At 44.1% G+C, this 20,252-nt stretch overlaps 3 protein-coding genes across 3 annotated transcripts; all 3 read left to right on the top strand.

Moving 5' to 3' along the window:
• Window positions 1-4,442: 4,442 nt before the first annotated feature.
• Window positions 4,443-6,813, top strand: LOC114435436 (GTPase IMAP family member 7-like). Its single transcript, XM_028405108.1, has 2 exons — window positions 4,443-4,449; window positions 6,113-6,813. Exons 1-2 carry the CDS (start codon window positions 4,443-4,445, stop codon window positions 6,811-6,813), a joined length of 708 nt encoding a protein of 235 aa, XP_028260909.1.
• Window positions 6,814-7,694: 881 nt separating this feature from the next.
• LOC114435435 (GTPase IMAP family member 7-like) lies at window positions 7,695-8,884 on the top strand. The gene is made up of 2 exons (XM_028405107.1): window positions 7,695-7,704; window positions 7,821-8,884. Exons 1-2 carry the CDS (start codon window positions 7,695-7,697, stop codon window positions 8,882-8,884), a joined length of 1,074 nt encoding a protein of 357 aa, XP_028260908.1.
• Window positions 8,885-9,540: 656 nt separating this feature from the next.
• Window positions 9,541-20,111, top strand: LOC114435434 (uncharacterized). Its single transcript, XM_028405106.1, has 14 exons — window positions 9,541-10,280; window positions 11,458-11,884; window positions 12,758-13,123; window positions 13,198-13,293; window positions 13,382-13,615; window positions 14,007-14,169; window positions 14,486-14,761; window positions 15,588-15,848; window positions 16,534-16,652; window positions 16,735-17,688; window positions 17,768-18,019; window positions 18,135-18,359; window positions 18,453-18,507; window positions 18,585-20,111. Exons 1-14 carry the CDS (start codon window positions 9,541-9,543, stop codon window positions 19,679-19,681), a joined length of 5,265 nt encoding a protein of 1,754 aa, XP_028260907.1. The 3' UTR covers window positions 19,682-20,111.
• The last annotated feature ends 141 nt before the right edge of the window (window positions 20,112-20,252 follow it).

The raw sequence follows: 20,252 nt of genomic DNA, 5'->3' as shown, positions 1-20,252 counted from the left end.
TGGGGCTCGAATGCGAGCGCCTGGTGGCCGGGCCTTTCCCCACGGGGCCCGGCCGGGCTTAGCCCGAAGGAGCGACGTGGGGCCGACCTCCCATGGGCCCACCACCGGTGGGAGGAACCGTAAGGGGCCGGTGCAGAGTGGATTGGGTGGCAGTCGAAGGCGGGGGCCTCGGCGACCTGATCACTGGACACAGAAACTGGCTCTGGGGACATGGAATGTCACCTCGCTGGGGGGGAAGGAGCCTGAGCTTGTGCGGGAGGCTGAGCGGTACCGACTAGATATAGTCGGGCTCGCCTCCACGCACAGCTCGGGTTCTGGAACCCAACTCCTTGAGAGGGGTTGGACTCTCTTCTATTCTGGAGTTGCCCATGGTGAGAGGCGGCGGGCTGGTGTGGGCTTGCTTATAGCCCCACAGCTTAGCTGCCATGTGTTGGAGTTTTCCCCAGTATGTGAGAGGGTCGCCTCCCTGCGCCTTCGGGTTGGGGAGAGGTCTCTCACTGTGGTTTCGGCGTATGCGCCGAACAGCAGTGTAGAGTACTTGACCTTCTTACAGTCTCTGGGAGGGGTGCTGGATGGCACCCCAACCGGGGACTCTGTCATCTTGCTGGGAGACTTCAACGCCCACGTGGGCAGTGACAGTAACACCTGGAGAGGCGTGATTGGGAGGAACGGCCTCCCCGATCTGAACCCGAGTGGTGTTTTGTTATTGGACTTCTGTGCTGGGCATGGTTTGTCCATAACGAACACCATGTTCGAGCACAAGGTTGTCCATCGGTGCACCTGCCACCAGGACACCCTAGGCCGGAGGTCAATGATCGATTTTGTAATCGTGTCAGCTGACCTTCGGCCTTGTGTTTTGGACACTCGGGTGAAGAGAGGGGCTGAGCTGTCAACTGATCACTACCTGGTGGTGAGTTGGATCCGTTGGCGGGGGAAGAGGCTGGACAGGCCCGGCAGGCCCAAACGTACTGTGCGGGTCTGTTGGGAGCGTTTGGCCGAACCCGCCGCTAAGGAGATCTTCAACTCCCACCTCCGGGAGAGCTTCACCCAGATTCCGAGGGAGGCTGGAGACATTGAGTCGGAGTGGACCATGTTTTCCACCTCCATTGTCGATGCAGCTGTCCAAAGCTGCGGCCGCAAGGCCTCTGGTGCCTGTCGTGGCGGCAATCCCCGGACCCGGTGGTGGACACCGGAGGTCAGGGATGCCGTCAAGCTGAAGAAGGAGTCCTATCGGGCCTGGTTGGCTTGTGGGACTCCTGAGGCAGCTGATAGGTATCGGCAGGCCAAGCGTGCTGCAGCGAAGGCAGTTGTAGAGGCAAAAACTCGGGCCTGGGAGGAGTTTGGGGAGGCCATGGAGGAGGACTATCGGTCAGCCTCAAAGAGATTCTGGCAAACCGTCCGGCGCCTCAGGAGGGGGAAGCAGTACTCTGCCAACACTGTATTCAGTGGGGGTGGGGAGCTGTTGACCTCGACTGAGGGGGTGGTTGGACGGTGGAAAGAGTACTTTGAGGGTCTCCTCAATCCCACCAACACGCCTTCTATTATGGAAGCGGAGGCTGATGACTCAGTGGTGGACTCGTTCATCACCTGTGCTGAAGTTGCCGAGGTAGTCAAAAAGCTCCCCGGTGGCAAGGCACCGGGGGTGGATGAGATTCGCCCTGGGTACCTTAAGTCTCTGGATGTTGTGGGGCTGTCTTGGTTGACACGCCTCTGCAACATCGCGTGGCAATCGGGGGCAGTGCCGCTGGACTGGCAGACCGGGGTGGTGGTCCCTCTTTTTAAAAAGGGGGACCGGAGGGTGTGCTCCAACTACAGGGGGATCACACTCCTCAGCCTCCCTGGGAAAGTCTACGCCAGGGTACTGGAGAGGAGAATTAGACCGAATTAGTCGAACCTCGGATTAAGGAGGAGCAATGTGGTTTTCGTCCTGGCCGTGGAACGCTGGACCAGCTCTATACCCTCCGCAGGGTGCTGGAGGGTTCATGGGAGTTCGCCCAACCAGTCCACATGCAGGTGCAGCTTCCGCAGTAATGCGGTCGCTGTACCGGTCTGTTGTGGTGAAGAAGGAGCTGAGCCGGAAGGCGAAGCTCTCGATTTACCGGTCAATCTACGTTCCTACCCTCACCTATGGTCATGAGCTTTGGGTAGTGACCGAAAGAATGAGATCGCGAATACAGGCGGCCGAAATGAGTTTCCTTCGAAGGGTGGCTGGGCGCTCCCTTAGAGATAGGGTGAGAAGCTCAGTCACCCGAGAGGAGCTCGGAGTAGAGCCGCTGCTCCTCCACATCGAGAGGAGCCAGCTGAGGTGGCTCGGGCATCTGGTTCGGATGCCTCCTGGACGCCTCCCTGGGGAGGTGTTCCGGGCATGTCCCACTGGGAGGAGGCCCCGGGGAAGACCCAGGACGCGGTGGAGAGACTATGTCTCTCGGCTGGCCTGGGAACGCCTCGGGATTCCCCCAGAGGAGCTGGAGGAAGTGTCTGGTGGGAGGGAAGTCTGGGTGTCCCTGCTTAGACTGCTGCCCCCGCGACCCGGCCCCGGATAAGCGGTGGAAGATGGATGGATGGATGGAGTTTCTGTTTGTATTTGTTTTAGTTTTACAAGTCACTTCCTGTTTTATTTTGAAACTCGATCTTCCCCTTGTGTTTCAGTTCTATTTACTTCCCCTTCCTCATGTGTGCTCCCTTCCCCCTCCTGTGATTACCTGCTCCGCCCTAATGTGCTTCACCTGTGTCCAATTGTCTTCCCGCCCTCCTGTGTATAAAGCCTGTGTGTTTCCTGCCCCTTGTTGCCAGTTCGTTTTGTGAGTTATCCATGTGACACAGCCGTCCAAGTAGCCTTCTGCTCTTGTGATTTCCCCAGTGAGTTTTCGAGTAAGTTTTGGATCTTCCTTTGTATCACCTGTTTTGATCGGACTACTGTTTTTGCCTTGCCCTTTGTGTTACCTCTGCCTCGCGGACTGAACTCCTGTGTACCGATCATTGCTTTGGACTTTGACCACTGAGAAATGACACTCGAGAGTGAAAAGAAGTGTCACTTTTGGTTTGATTATTAAGTTATATGGATTTAAATGTATTTGTTGAATAATTCACATTTTAATAACAGTACATTTATGTAATTCAAGCATACTTTAAAGTTACAGGAGCAGATTATAAATCTGTTTGAACATTTCTGATGTTGCTGGCTTTGTATAGAAATAAATGTGAATATATAAGGGGTTGTCAACACTAACAGGTTTTAAAAAAAAATGTAACTGTCAATATTTCAATATAAGAAAATTGAAGGCTGTCAAAAAGAGACATTGGTGCAAATGCAGTTCCTGTTTTCAGCTGTCAATGTTGTTGCTGTGTGCAGTCCTTTCTGTGAGTTAAACCGGACGAATGATAAAAAGAAAAAGGTAAATGTTGGTTTAGTAACTTTTTCATATCATTAACCAGGCCAGTGCTTCATCAGAATTACCAGAATTGATCCTCTATTTGACCAAATGTGGTATGGAAATGACAATATGAAATTGTTAAACATTTTAGTTAAGTAAATCCCATATATACTAAAAATAGAATATGTCAGAGATCCAGCACATAATCTGGTATATAATACATGCTCACACTTATAATTAACACTTATAATGGTGAAATTATCAATAAGAAGTCACTGGAATATAATCCCCACCCAAAGAGAATCCAGTCTCAATCCAATGTAATTCTGTGCAAAATAATGCAACCTCAATCATGATCCTCTATAAAAGGACAGTATAGGATTCACTTACTATATATATATATATATAGATAGATATAGATAGACTAAGAACTGAATGAATGAGGAAATGGAACAGGATTGTAGTTCTCCAAAGAGGAGGAGACAAGACACAGTCTGGGCTTATTAAAGAAGGTTATAGTCACTAAGTTACCACAATAAACACTCTCTCTTCACATTTCATTTTTGTCTCTTCCATCGTCACTGGTGAGTTTTAGATGCCTTTATATGTTGTGGTGTGCAGTCTGATAGCTACTAAATTCTATGTGTTTATGAAGAGAACACAGGAAAAATCCACTTTGTACAGAGAAATGAGAAAGCTTTTTGTGAAACTAAATTGTTTGATAGATTTATTTTCTATTAAAAATGAAAACCCCATATAACTAACATAACCTGGTCAAAGGACATATTGGCATAATTATTTCACCATCCTTTTTCAGACTTTTTCAGTCTATATTTTGCTTTTGTTTAGATCCTTTTGGTTTTGACCTGGTGCTGCAGACATAAGCTCTTCAAATCTAACATCACTTTCCACAAACACATTTGGTTCATTTACATTTTGGAATGCAGAGAAGTTAAAAGTAAAACAAAACTTTTGTCAAACCAGTTGTGAGTCCAACAGTGAAAGAGAGAGGACGCACCACCCTACTTTAACCAGTCTTCATCACACTGCACTGAATTCTCTTCTAACATGGCTGGTGAGTAACATTTCTTTGATTTTAATTTTGTTTTGGCCTTCCTCCCACATTCTAAAGACGTGCTTAGGTTAATTGGTCACTGTAAATTTCCCGTAAGTGTGAATGGTTGTTTGTCTGTGTGTTACCCTGTGATGGACTGGTGACATGTCCAGGGTGTACCCCACCTCTCATCCATAGTTAGCTGGGATAGGTTCCAGCCCCCCATGACCCTGCTCTAGTGAAGTGGGTTAATGGATGATGGATGGATGTTTTTATAGTTAACAGGCAGGCTGTGTGTTTCGTGTGGTCTTTTCATGTATTCTACATTCTGTTAACTCTGACGCTTGTTACATACTCCACGAGAACAGAGAAATCTGTGTTCTCGAGGTGGAAAAAACAAGAACAAAGCTCATTTTGGTCCGGACATTTCAACAAGAAACGTGTGTGCAGAACGGCAACAGAATATGTTTGTTGCCACTATTTGGAATTTAACCGTTTTACTAGTTTTCCAAATATCTGTTTTGTCTGAAAGAGGGATGATAACAAGCCGATAATGATCAGGGGAGTGGACGCGTTCATGCCAGTAGCATGATTGAACAACAGGTCTGGCAGACTGTATTGTTTGACCTGTGTGGGTTTTGCACACCTGAAGACGTTTTTCCGCTCTGTTCTCACAGAGTATGTAAAGGCCTTAAACAACACAAAAGAAAAACATCTTAACTATGTTGTAATCTTGTATCTTCATTCTGACATTGCATTTTAAAACTCACAGTGTTCAATACTTAGAATTGTTTTCTTCCTGACAGTCTGACTGATGGGAAGTCTCACCACACCCTGAAGCCATTTTGTGCAATTTGTACTTGTCTCATTTCTATGGCAGCCATCTTAGATATGTAACAAGAGAAAGTTGGATTCATGGACAGCACACCATCACTTTATATATCTTAGTTTCTTGTCAGGGACACTACTTGTTTAACAAAATTGACTACAACCAAAGCTTAAGTAGGTGTGTACTAGGGCTGTGTATTGACAAGAATCTGGTGCCATGTCATTCTCATATATATAAGAGTATGGAAAGCTTGTTTGGAAAGCCTCATCTGAATACTAGTAATACATCTTTCACAAGAACAAAATGTTTAATCATAATTATTTTAAGTATTATAAGAACATTGCACAATGTGGCTGCATCTCACATTCAAGTTTTTTTTTATGCTGAAAGAGACAGTGTGCACCTCAAAAATAAGATTTTGAAAGTAATGTTTGCCACAACCAGTATCTCCAAATAAAATAACGCGATATATCACAGAATCGATTTTTTATTACTCCCCTAGTGTATATACACACGTTTGCCTATAATCTAGACTTTTATTTTGACATTTCTATGACTTAACATCTGCCAAAGTTTGGTCTAGATGATTTACACTGTGTAGGTGGAAGTGGCTGTCCTCAGACAGTCACCCACTCTGAGTAGCATGTGTGAAAGGGACACACTGGACAATCTCTAGACTTCTTAGATTATCTGGATCTTACCTGGAATTTATGACTTAAAAGGGCCTAAACAGGTTATGATGGCATGCTGGTAATTTGGGAAATTCATAATATGTGAGGTTCCTTTGTTACTGTACTGTAGGTGGAACACATCAGAGCAGTATATCACTGATTAAGGGTCATTATTGTCTTATAGTGTCAACAACAAGGATTGTGGTTTTGGGAAAAACTGGAGCTGGGAAGAGCAGCCTTGCCAACACCTTATTTGGAGAGACTTTATTTAAAACAAACGATTTTCCTAAATCTGAAACAAGCAAATGTACTTCAAAGTCACGATCTGTCCAAGGAAAAAACATCTTGTGGATCGACACCCCTGGGTTTTTTGATACAGGGAGGTCAGAGAAGGAGATGAAGCCTGAGATAGTGAAGTGTATCACAGAGTGCGCTCCTGGGCCTCATGTGATTCTTATTGTGCTCAAAGTGGAGAAATTCACAGATCAGGAGAAAGATGTCTTAGAGAAAATAAAACAATATTTCTCTGAGGAAGTTCTGAAGTACAGCACTGTTGTCTTCACTCATGGAGACGAGCTTGAAGATGGGATGAAGATTGAAGAATTTGTGGCACAAAGTAAAGATCTGAGTGATCTGGTGGAGAAGTGTGGGAACCGCTGCCACATCGTCGATAATAAATACTGGAACAACAAGCACCCAGCTGAATACAGGAGCAACCAGAACCAGGTGACAGCTCTGCTCAAGACCATCGACAGGATGGTGATGGAGAATAATGGAGGCTACTACACTGCAAGTTCCTGGGTCCACGAATGGCTGAGAAATGCAGGACTAACAGTGTTGTTAATGGCACCCCTTGTTGGGGCAATGATATTATTAAAGAAATGAGATAGCCAGTAGCATTAGCACTGGAAGCAGAATTAGCTTGAGCAAATGCAAACATGGAAGCTAACATCATCTCATGAGCACCCCAAGATTTTAATCACATACAAGATTGAGGGTGAAATTAATTGAATGTTTTTTTGTGGGTATTGTGAGAATTTTATAACATTTGCAATCAGTGCAGGAAAGAATTACAGTATTCAGTAATCTGTCTCTTAATCCCCACATGTAAGACTCTGTGGTTTTATTATTATTTTGATTTGATAAATCTTTAACCTGTAAATTTAATCATTTTTGTGGACATTTCAAATTAAAGAATCAGCACATAATCCTTGAGCTTACAGGTGTCTTTCTTCATTACTCTTCATTACTTCCGTTTTACTTTCTTCTTTTTGTATGATTCACTGTAGTATGTGTCCTTCAAGGGATGCAGCCCTGAGACAGCAACTGTTTGTACCAATTCCACTGCTGTGTTTTGTCACTATGCAACCTCACTACACAGAGACAGCGGTTAAATATAATGCTCAGCTGTAACAAAGAAACCTGGCTAATGCTGCCAGACTGGTGTGGTCAAGGAATGTGATAGGATCAGTTGAATACAGTAGCAGACCTGCACAAGAAGCAGTCATGCATTAAAACTGAAAAAAGTTTCTCTTTCATACCTTTTCAACCAAGACTTATCCAGGTGGTTGAATGTGTATCTTATCACAGCTTGTCTTTGTCACATGTGGCTTTTTGACTTATAAACAGAACAAAGTTCACAGCTGTTGAGTCATCACTAACCTTGTGCAGCCATTTTTAGGTATTACTAGAGAGAACTGTAAATGACAACAAATATACAATTAAAATGTCAGGTTATTACAAAAGTAGACATATTTTTGATAACCATGTTGAGTCGTGTGTAAAACGAGATGGAAATTGCTCAGTAGGGAGCTTTATGTTGTCATAGTATAATGACACATTCAGGGAACGGATAACCAAAACACTGATTTACTGTCATTACTGTCTTCTAGTGGTGAACCCAACACGGATCGTCCTACTGGGAAAAACTGGAACTGGAAAAAGCAGTCTGGCTAACACCATATTTGGAGAGGCCATATTCAAAATTAAACGTTTTGATGACCTAAAAATGTGTTTTCCTCAAAGTGAAACCAAATCTGTCAATGGGCAGAACATCACTTTGATCGATACCCCAGGGTTCTTTCACCCAGGCAGGTCTAAGGCAGACATGAAGCTTCAGATGGCGGGGTGTACCACACAGTGTGCTCCTGGCCCTCATGTTTTTCTCATTGTGCTCAAAGTGGAGAAATTCACTGAGCATGAACGCAAAGTTATCACCAAAATACAAGAGTCTTTTTCTGAAGAAGCTTTCAAATATGCTGTTGTTGTTTTCACTCATGGTGAGCAGCTTCATGATGACATGAAGATTGAGGAGTTCATCGAACAAAATGAGAAACTGCATGATCTGGTGAAGAAATGTGGCGGCCGCTGTCACATCGTTGATAATAAATACTGGAAGAACAACAAGCAGGATGAATACAGAAACAACCAGGTCCAGGTGAAGGCCCTGCTCAACACCATCGACAGGATGACTGAAGCCAAAGAAGGAGGTTACTACACTAATGAGAAACTTCAAGCAGTGGAGAGAGAAATACAAGAAGAAGAAGAGCACATCAGACCGACGGCAGGAAACATGTCAGAGAGAGAGATCAGAGAGCAGGCAAAGAGGAATGTCTTCAAAAAGCAGGTGGAAAAAGCACCACAAACATGGATTAAAGGTTTTATGGGCATAACAGTTGTGGTCGGTGTCATTGTAGTTGTAATGGTCAAACTGAAAACTTGTAAGATATCATTAAAGGTGCCAGTATCCAACCAACTCCAACCACTACTGGAGGCAGTAGAAGATCGAATACTTGAAACACCCTTAAGTGCTGTTCCAACAGCCAGTGCGATCATAGAGGTAGCTGAGGAAGCTATCACACCAGTGAGGAGAGTACTGCAGACATTTGAGTCTATCATGGGGAGACTCAGAGATTTGTATGAACATGCATATGACCCTTGGAATCTGTTTGAGTGAACACAGAGGCAGCTTCACATTTACTGCAGAACACATGGCTGTCATCAATGTTCTAATGTGTGGGTTAAAGGTCTGGGTGTTTTTGCCTTCTTTGTGTTCATATAACAATTTAACTGCTATTGCTCTTCTAAACATACACAAATGTATATATTGTAGTTCCATAATAGAAATCTGAAATATGAGTGAACACGTATCTGAAAAGTCATCGGGTTCCTTTCAACTTTTCATCTTTGTGCGTTTTGATCCTGTAAAAGTAACTCTGTAATGTTGTTCATAAATGTGTTATGCAGTAACAGTTTGTTGGTCATACATCTGTGTGACAAAGTGTTTCTTCCTTTACACAAATTCATTACATGATCATTCCCAATAAAAAAAAAATAAAACTGGTATCACAAAACCTTATTTAATTTTTCTAATACAGCTCAAATATCCAAACAATAAATAAATAAATACATGATCTATACCACTGCTCTTGCACACAGTACAAAATATGATTGAATCCAACACAATGATCTGAATAACAACTGTTTTAGCCTAAAACTGCTGCTTTAGCAATTGATCAACACAATCAACAAAATATTGTTGATGATCAGTTGGGAAATGTTTTTTGAAATTCAATTTCAAAATGTACTAAATTCCATTTCTCTGTTCTAGTGATGCTTTCAAGGAGGATCGTCCTGCTGGGAAAAACAGGAGCAGGGAAAAGCAGCCTGGCTAACACCATATTTGGAGAGGATGTGTTCAAGATCAGCCACTCTCCTCTGTCTGAACAGAGTCTGTCTCAAGCAGAAACCAAACACATCAATGGAAGAGACGTCACTTTGATCGACACCCCCAGTGTTTTTGACACATGCAGGTCTGAGGCTGACCTCAGGGCTGAGTTACTGAGGTGTATCACAGAGTGCTCTCCTGGGCCTCATGCTTTTCTCATTGTGCTCAAAGTGGCTAAATACACGGCACAGGAGATGGAAGTAATCAACAAAATATGTGGGTATTTCTCTGAAGACGCTCTGACATACACCACTGTTGTCTTCACACATGGCGACCAACTCCCAGATGGAACAACGATCAAGGACTTTGTTAGTCAAAGCAAATGGCTGAGTGATCTGGTGAAGAAGTGTGGAGGCCGCTGCCATGTTGTGGATAACAAACACTGGAAACACAACGAAGAGGACAAGTACAGGTGCAACCAAGTCCAAGTGGCAGAGCTGCTCAGGTCCATCGAGGCAATAGCTGAGACGCACAATGGAAGGTGCTACACCAATGAGTTTTTAGAGGAAGTGGAAACAGAAATACAGAGAGAGGAAGAGCTCCTCAGAAGTTCAACAGGAAACATGAAGAAGGAGGAGATCAGACAGAACGCTAGAATCAGCGTGTCTGAGAAGTTAATGATCAGGTTAGTGGGCGCTGCAGCAGGGGGGTTATTAGGAGCCCTGTTGGGTGTGGCTAAGGGGGCCTTATCAGCAGTAACAACATCACCTCTTCAAAGTGGGGTAGAGGGAGCTATGACAGGATTCAATGCAGCAGAAGATGCACAAAGCCCAACAGAAGCTATGAAGAAAGCTCTGAAGGCTGTGTGGAAGGACTCTGCTTGATGACATGATATTGATTAACTGATGATGTATGGGAAACATGGATGTATAAGACACAATAGACTGCAATATTAGTTCTGTTATATAATGTATCTCCTCCTACAAATTTCAAGCTACAGACTCCATTTTAGTCTTAAAACGCTCATTAGATGCTGCTCTATCAAACTTGTATTCAGAATTTTCTAATTCCGAATCGTTTCCGCACGCCAGGCTCTCAAAGTTGGAGTGGTTTTTGAGGTCTCCTCTGATGTTACCATGGTGACAGGCTGACACACATTCTCCAGCAATTCAGAGCAATCCTTCACATCAGCGTTCAAAGCAATGCTTCAGCTGCAGCAATCAAACTTTGCATTCTTATTAATACATCATAGCATCATGAACGACACACCTCCCCCTCCTTTGTTAGACTAACCCCAACATCTATTACAAAAAATGAAAACAATGTAAAGATTCTCAAAACAAACCACTGAAAAACATCTTTCTTTGCTCTCTGGATGACCCTTCTACACAATGTTCTGTCTGTTAAATATGGTCTAGATCAGATGTAATAAAATATCTAATCATTCATACTGATATGTCTGATTTTATGGTGTCCATATCTCAAGTTTTTCATTTGTTTAAGCTGATAATCAAGTAAGCTGCTGTGAAAAGTACGCTCAGAGTGCACCACCTACTGGTGGTAGAAATTACCTTTGTGAGTTACATTTCAGTTTGTGAGGATTAGAAAAAACCATCATGAATTAGAGATCTTTCTTTTTAGTAATAATTTTTATATAATAATAAAATACATTTTAACATTTTTATTTTTAATAAAAATAATAAAAACATGAATTGTGACTTTAATGTGAAACAGTGTGTACATCTGCAGAAATGCCCAGACATCAAATTCAATTAAGTAGTAGTGTTAGTTTTTTTTCCACATTTTTGTGTTTAGGTTGTTCAAAAAAAAACTTTAATTGATAACTTATTCCAGGTGCGCAGGTCTTCGTGGCCCCTCCTCTTCCTCCCCACAGGAAATGAAATGTCGCTCTCTGCACACATGCTGGATTCAAACCTAAACGCTGAGCAGCAGCAGGAGGAGCAGCTGCAGGAGGTGCATGAGGAGCAGGTGCAGCAGGTAGAGGAGGCGCAGCAGCAGGAGGAGCAGGAGGTGCAGATGCAGCAGGTAGAGGAGGAGGAGCAGGAGGAGGAGTGCGGGGTGATTTTGAAGCATCATCACTTTTGGTGCTCGGTGTGTCTGGAGCTGCTCAGAGTCCCTGTGACCATCCAGTGCGGACACACTTACTGCTGGAGCTGCATTGAGGAATGCTGGGACCTGGAGGAGCCAAGAGGCCAGTACAGCTGCCCGCAGTGCCGGGAGAGGTTCCACCCGCGACCAGCGCTCAAGAAGAACAACCTGCTGGCTGAGGTGAGCCATCCTTTAAACTTAACTCCACTTAATATAATGTCGAGATTTGTGATTTATGCTTCAATATGAAGCATATTTGGATTTTATTTTTAGCTGAAAACATATTTAATTGACTTTTTTAATATAGATAAAATTATTTTGTTGTATTTATTCTGAAATTACCTGAAAGATATCACCATAATAAGTCATTTGTTTCTTCTTATTGATTGGAAGGCTTAAGTGTTTAAAGAAAATGACAATAAATGATGAATCAAAGCTGCAGTACAGGCGCCATCATGGCCTCCTCATTGCACCAATCCAGCTTTCTTCTATACAGCATTTGTTGTGAGCTTGTGCTACTGGTGCAACATGCATTACAAACAAAGGCTTCAAGTGAACAGCAGGCCCCATCTATTAGCTTCTTTACTCGATGCCCAGTCTGTAGTGAGTATTGGGGCCAATGTCTGATAGTAAAATAAGATGTATGGTGCATCACTATTAAAAATAAAGTCAGATAATAATAATATAGATAATAATAATAATAGACAGAGTCACCAGTGTAGGCTACTTGTGTGAGGAAAATGCAAAGTTAATGTGTGCTAGCATGGACCTCTGCAGCCGCTCTAGTCTTTTGAAGTTTTATCAGTGTATGGCACTAAGTCATTTACATTTTAATGAACATATAGTTGGTGTTTTTGAAAAAAAAACTGTGCACTGCTGTCTTTGGAGATGTTCATACTGATCCTGCTGCTGTAAGAAGGATGAAATTGGGATGTTCTGGCTGTTTTATACACAGGATGCTACAAACAGACATTTTCACTTGGCACAACAATCCCACTCATGGTATTCATCATGGGCATAATGTGGGACCGCATTCCTCTCTGTTCCCCTCAGGTTGTGGAGAAGCTAAAGAAGACCACCCCCCTGCAGATTCTTCGCCGTCCTGCTCCAGCTTCTGCAGAAGTCACCTGTGATTTGTGCTGTGGGCCTAAACCTGACAGAGCCACTATGTCATGCCTGACCTGCTTGGCGTCGTACTGTCCGCTTCACCTGGAGCCTCACTGCAGTGTTCCTGTGCTGAAGATGCACCAGCTGGTTTCAGCTACAACCCCGGTGCAGGAAAAGGTGTGCACCAGCCACAACAAACTGATGGATGTCTACTGTGAGGTGGACAAGACCTGTATCTGCTACCTGTGCACTATGGACAAGCATAAGGGCCACAATGTGGTGTCAGCTGCAGCGGAAAGGGTGCATGAAGAGGTAGAAGCACAATGAACACGGAGGAGTGGATGAAATCTGACACAGTTTAACACAGTATTGTACCTCTTGTTCAGGGGTTGCTGATTTTCCAACGCAACAAAGTCAAGAAGAGTTTCCAGGAGCGCGACACGGAGCTGAAAGAGCTGCTGCAAGCTATAACTGATTTTAAGGTGTGTGTGCTTGTTAGATGATCTGAATTTGCATTTTATGACTTTCAATAGAAATAAAGTTTGCATGTTTTTATCTTTAAATGAACAGAGCTGCTCCAATGGTGTGCTGACCTCCACTGAAAAGCTGTTCAATGACATGATCGGCTCCATTCAGCAAAAACAAACTTTGACCAAGCAGCTGATCGAAGCTCAGGAGAACGCCGCCATCTCACAAGCCGAGGAGCTGCTGCAGCTGCTGCAGGAGGAAACGGCCAGTCTGAAGCAAAGAGCTGCCAAACTGGAGCAGCTTTCCCACACTGACGACCACATTCACTTCATTCAGGTACCACACAGTGCTTTCAGACATGTCTGGATGAACCATGCTGGGTTCTTCCTAGATAGCTAGCCTCAGCTCCTCCTTCTCTTCTCCTTCTGCAGTCTGTTGTTACCTCTCTGGCACTTGCCTACAATGGGTGGTTTATTGATTTGATTGGTTGAAGTTGGTCTAGGATAAAAAGATGATTTAAGTTTTCTTTAAATGAGTGAAATGAATGAATGAAATACCTTCACAGGTAGTTGGTCAGCAAACAAGCATCCAGAGAAAATGGAGGGATTTACAGGCAAAGTAAATCAAACTCCCATGTTAATTGTGAAATCAACATCATTACAACCTGGTACAAAAACAGTTTGACACAAAGTCGAGGACAGAAACTGACTGACTTTGTTCCTCACAGACTTTCCAGTCTCTCTCCACCTTGTGTGAATCTCCTGACTTGCCGCCTGGCGCTGTTGTCCGTCCTCGACATTCACTTGAAGCGGTGGCCGACAGGGTGTCGACGCTGAGAGCGAGCATGGAGGAGCTCCTGAACAACACCTGGTCCAGCATCACTGCCGCAGGTACCTGATAGAACTCCGAATGCTTCTCATACAGGTTTTACTGTATTAACGGTTTTGTACTTTTTCATAGTGGCCGCCGTCGATGTCGTCCTGCCACCTGTGCCAAAGACCAGAGAGGAATGTTTACGATGTGGGTGAAGTATTTAATTAACTTGTGTGTATGTGGATGTTAAGGTTGCTTCATGTTGCTGCTTTGCTCCTCCATCAGATTGCTGCAATGTTACGCTGGTCACTTCAGCCAATCTGTACCTGTCTGTTTCACAAGATGGCCGACATGTGACATGTGAATTCAAAAGATGCTGCTCCGCTCCCTCAGAGGACCGGTTCATGCACATCAAGCAGGTGCTCTGCAGAGAGGGTTTGTCAGAGCGGTCTTATTGGGAGGTCGATCTGAGCGCTCACACTTGGTCGGTGGCGGTGGCTTACAAAGACACCACCAGAAGGTCCTACCAATCGGAGTTTGGGAAAAACAACAAGTCGTGGAGTTTAGAGTGCTCCCAAGAGGGGTACATGTTCTGGCACAACGCAGTAGGCCGGGGAGTGGTGGGCCCTACGTGCTCCAGGATCGGGGTGTTCCTAGATTATAAAGCAGGTACTCTGACTTTTTATAGCGTCTCTGACGAGACGATGACGCTACTCCACAAAGAGCGCACCAGCTTCACTCAGCCTCTCTACCCCGGCCTCGGCCTGAAGGAAACCGGACGTGGTTCAGGCAGTAGACCATATGCAGAACTCCTGAAGCTGTGTTGATGAATGACTTCCTTTATATTTTAATCATCATTAATATGTTGTTCGCTTTTGCTGTTCAATGAAACTATACCGTTACAAATCAGATCATATGATCTCTCGATCTGGAAAGGACTAGGCATGATAAAGGTTCTGTGCTGTGTAAACCATTTACAAGGAGAACTTTTAAGTCATTTCAGTCATGGTCATATTCAGCTTTGATCAGAGGTACTTATTTTACTCTGTTCACAGTACATGTTTTGCATGTTTTTTTATTCAGAGTGTCTGTTTCCTGTTGCTGTTTTTAAAAATTAAATAAATAAATCTACATTTATTGATTTTATTTATTGAAGTCTAGATTTTAAAAATCTAAAAAAAAATATAAAACAGTCTGATAATGAAAAGGATTTACTGGCCTCCGGTGGCCCTCTGAGGTACTGCATTTTTTTTCTTCCCCCTCCACTGCGTGACAGTCAGCCAGTTGCACTGCACTTTAATCAAAATGTTTGGACTTTTTAGTGTCTGTAAAACGATTTTGAGTTTTATTATCGGCAACAATCCCTGTGGACAGGGCGGGACTTGTTGCCACAGCGTTTTGTGATTAAAGTGCGACTGCAAGCTGAAAGTGTGTGAGTCCTGTCTGTCTGTGTGGGGTTTGTTTACGGCCCTGCCCCCTGGTAACAGCAGTTGAGGTGCGCGGCTCTCCGCCCAGTGGTGGAGACGTACGTGTCCTCTCCACTCGCGCAGATCCTTGACTGCGCCTGACAGAAGGACGATGGCTGATATTTACCAGTATCCAGTTTTCTTTGAGACTCACAGACAGCTCGACGAACAGCAGGAGAAGAAAATACGAAGATATTTTAATGTTCGGCGCCGCTCGGGCGGAGGAGACTGCGGGCCGGTGAAGAATGTGAGAGACAAAGTCTACAGCGTTTCCTTCAAATATCAGAGAGGTAATTATGCACTGTGCGTTATTAATATTGTACTGCAGGAACTGTAGTAACGACGCGCCCACTTGTATAAAGCAGCCAACCCGATATATTTTATGTGTGTTTTAATTTACAGCAGCCAGAACGAACATATTTTTATGGTTATTATTATATTATTTTTTATCGGTAAGTAAACACTGGATTGGGAATGTTTTGGCCCAAATGAAAAAGCAGGAAGTTTATGTGGAAAGCGAAACTTAACTCCAGCGCACACACACACACACAGAAGAGAGAGAGAGAGAGCCTGGCAGCCATTACAGGTTATTATAGACCAGGAAATCATATAAATATAACTGCACTGCAGCCGATAAGAATGCAGTTTGAACCACATGATTAAAAGAATCATAACGACGTTCTGTTTGGTTTAACTGCTTTTTGAAGTATGGAAATCTGGGTGTGCTTCTAACCTAACTTGTTGGATAAGATGTGAGATAGTGAGCACACACACTCTAAATCCATGTCCACAGCATGCAAATAAAATCTGACCAATATGCTGCTGCGTTTGAGATGAAATAGTGCCATAACATGTAGTTCCCACCATAGCCTTTAGGGACTGATTTATATGTCTGAATCGAGTGCCTTAGAAACCTAAACCAGCTGGCATTTGTCTGCCACACTACACTAAGTAATTTGACATGTTCTGTCTTAGACCAGCAGGAAGTCCTTCGGAGGTCAAAGCATGTTGTGATGTGTGCAAACGGTCAGATTGAGTTCACCGTCCAAGAAAGCCTGGACCCTCTCACCACTGCCCCCACAGCTCTAACAACGGTCAGTATAACTGAGTCAGTTTTCTACCTTGATGGCATTCTTGACGATAAACTGGTATCATTTTGCTGTCCCTTCATCACAGAGTCTTCCAAACACTCCTACCTCAACTCCAAGTCCAAGCACTCCAGGTGAAGTTAGAAATAGGACAGAGGAGGCAGACCAACATGATGTGAACCCTACAGGTTTATCTCCAGCCTTCAGTTCTCTCCAGATCTCAGATGACATGCAAACCAAGGATCAGGAAATTCCCAGGCCATCAGGTGTAGACAGATCATATTTAAGCTTGCCACCTCTGAGTCTGTGTGTCAGAAACACAACAGTTGCTAGCTACAGCCTGGGCGACAGGCTGCAGGTGCAGGTGTGTCATGGTGACATCACCAGACAATATGCTGATGCGATTGTGAACGATGCCAATGAGGATTTAGAGCACTGCAGTGGGGTCGCCGCGGCTCTGAGTCAAGAAGGTGGGCCTGAAGTACAGGCTGAGAGCAGGTCTTTAGTGCAACATATAGGAAAAGTGCCTGCAGGTGATGTGGTTTTGACAACAGGTGGAAATTTAAGGTGCAAGAAACTGCTGCATGCTGTTGGGCCTGTAGGTGGGAGGGAAGGGGGCAGAGAGAGTGTGTTGGTGAAGAAAGCTGTACGCGAAGCACTGAACTTGACAGAAATCATGGGCTTTCGGTCCATAGCCATCCCCTGCATCAGCTCAGGTGTGGGAGGTGTCCCTTTTGCTGTGAGCTGTGAGGCTGTTGTAGCTGCTGTTATAGAGTTTGATAGTCAGGGAGGACAAAGTCTAAACAAAATCATCCTGATTGACAACCGAGAGGAGGTAGCGAGGGCCATGAAGGAAGCATGTGACAGACTCATCCAGGGAACAGATCCTGGACAAAGCTCACCTAGTGATTTGAGGTTTGACATGGATGCTGTTGACCAGGATGCAGGAGAAGGAGGAGCAGGAGGAGGAGGAGCTGCTGATGAAGCAGCTGGAGGAAGTTTCCAAGTCGAGATCATTCAAGGAGCCATTGAGACCCAGCAGGTGGGATAATTTACAGAATGAGCTCATGAAAATGGCCACCTTACCTCCTTTCAACCACAATCTGCTGCTCCTGTCCTAGGTGGATGCCGTGGTATCTCCTATGGTCGGCCGTGATCCTCTCTCTACCCGTATTGGAAATGCTTTGTACGAAAGAGTTGGGCCTGAGCTGATTGCCAGATTTAAAAGGGAAACAGGAGGCATAGTGCAGTTTGGGAATGCAGTGCCGATGGAGGACCTGCCCAGAAAGCCTGGAGAGCAGGAAGACTGGAAGGTGGTGTTCTTTCTCAACCTTCTGCCCTGGAATGGTGACCAAACTGGAGTTGCAGCTCAGGTGGGACTGTACTGTTTTTCTGCATCTGACTCTGTGTTGATTTGTTCTGGCCTTCTAGGTTGAGCTTCCCTGATCAATCCCTGTGATCAACTGTACTGTGCCATTGTCTCTACAGATTCTTCGAATGGGCATCAACAATATCCTTACTTCCTGCTATGACAGAGGTTTTAAATCGGTTGCTTTTCCTGTGCTCGGTGCTGGACTTGCCCTTCGATTTCCAAGCAGTGAGGTAGCCAGGGTTTTGCTGGAGGAAGTACGTGCATTTGAGCGGGACCGGGACAGCAGCAGGCCACTTCTGGTCCGCATTGTCATCCACCCAAATGATGAGGAGTCAGTTGAGGTAATGGAACTGCAGTGCACCACAAACACTGGTCATAGTTAATAATAATGCATGAAATGTATGAAATAATCCAATACTCCGTTGTCTCTGCAGAGTTTCAAGTCGGTCCTGGAGGGCTTCACAGGACTCACAGAAGGTCGAGATGAAGGTTAGTGTCTGATGTGGCTGAAAATCTAAATCTTACTCAGAAAACAAATGCACTGAACAGTTATTATTGTCCTCCAGTGTCGGCCACAAAGAGGATCATCCTCCTGGGAAAAACAGGATCAGGGAAAAGCTACCTGGGAAACACCATATTTGGAGAAGAAGTGTTCTCCGCAAGTTCTTCCCCTAACTCTGTGACAGACAATTGTCTGACAAAAACCAAAACTGTCAATGGTAGAAGCATCACTCTGATAGACACACCGGGTTTCTTTGACACATCCAAGACTGAGGTGGATCTGAAGCCTGAGATAGTGAAGTGTATCACAGAGTGTGCTCCTGGGCCTCATGCTTTTCTCATTGTGCTCAAAGTAGACAGATTCACAGAGCAGGAACTGACTGTCATCACCAAAATATGCCAGTATTTCTCTGAAGATGCTCTAAAACATGCTGTTATTGTCTTTACTCACGGCAACGAGCTTCCAAAAGGGATGAAAATCGAAGAGTTTGTCAGTCAGAGCAAGCAACTGAGCGAGCTGGTGAAGAAGTGTGGTGGGCGGTGCCACGTCTTTGACAATAAATACTGGAACAACAACCAGAACAACTACAGGAGCAACCAGTTCCAGCTGGAAGAGTTGCTAAAGACCGTTGATAGGATGGTGAGTGAAAAAAAAGGCGGATATTACACAAATTTAGTGCTGCAGCACACAGAGAAAGAGATCCAGAAAGAGATCAAGTCCATCAGGCAGACATCAGGAAATTTACCAGAGGAAGAGATCAGGCAGCAAGCAAAGGCTGTAGTGTCCAGTAGGCTTCTGACCCAGCTGGCAGGGACAGCGACAGGATTTGTGTTAGGAGCTTTTTTTGGTGTAGCAGCGTTAGTTGGACTCGTTATCACTGTTATTAGAAATGTACAATTAATGCAATTTATAAAAAAAGCTCCAGCACTACTAGGAGCACCTGCAGCTGCAGCAGCAGGAGGGGAAGCAGCAGTAGTAAGTACTGCAGCGGTGGTAGGTGTAACTGCAGCAGCAGCAGGGGTAGGAGGAGTTCTGGGAGGTGTCATTGGATACGATGCTGCTAAGGATGCAGAAACACCACTGGAGGCTGCACAGATGGCCGCGGCAGCCGTCAGAGAGAAAGCAAAATCCCCTTTCAATAAGTTCAATATTAAGTTTTAATACAGCTGTTCTCTAAATTGATTTTTTTTCATTATTCGGTGGTGGGCACATATAGTGTGATGTGTTTATCATGGATTATTTGCCAAAGCCAGAAAACAATCAATATGTGGACCTCAGATGTTTTATTTTATTATCATTAGTCAACAGAATTATTTAAAAAAACATGTTCACAGCACTTTGTATGTTTATTTTCTGTTTTAAAAACACTATTGAGGAGCATTTAAATCATTGAATCGCAATAAACTGATGGAGAATAGTTCTAATGATGGAGTCCTACTTATTATTTCTAGTCTATATAACTAGTCTAGTATAACTAGTTAATTTGTTAATTAATTTCAGATAGCCAAAGTGATTTAAAGATTAAAGATATATAGAGAATGACTTCCTGTTTTGCACTGATCTCTTAATAAAAGTTGATTTTTTTCCCTTTTCTTTAACGTTACAGTGTAATTGCACATTTTGACCAGCAGAGGACGCCCAATAGAAAGAAAACAGGCTTTGATTAATCACACCTTCCTCACAAACTCACATGTTGGTGTTTTAATAAAGTACTTTGATGCTTCTCACTGGA

This window comes from Parambassis ranga, chromosome 5 (assembly GCF_900634625.1).
Source record: "Parambassis ranga chromosome 5, fParRan2.1, whole genome shotgun sequence".
Classification (NCBI taxonomy): domain Eukaryota; kingdom Metazoa; phylum Chordata; class Actinopteri; family Ambassidae; genus Parambassis; species Parambassis ranga.
This window is presented reverse-complemented; position numbering and strand designations above follow the sequence as displayed.

Coding starts and splice junctions, on each gene's coding strand:
- LOC114435434 (XM_028405106.1), top strand. CDS start 9,541: ATGCTTTCAAGGAGGATCGTCCTGCTGGGAAAAACAGGAGCAGGGAAA. Junction 18,360..18,452: donor ATGATGAGGAGTCAGTTGAG/GTAATGGAACTG, acceptor TTGTCTCTGCAG/AGTTTCAAGTCGGTCCTGGA. Junction 18,508..18,584: donor CACAGAAGGTCGAGATGAAG/GTTAGTGTCTGA, acceptor ATTGTCCTCCAG/TGTCGGCCACAAAGAGGATC.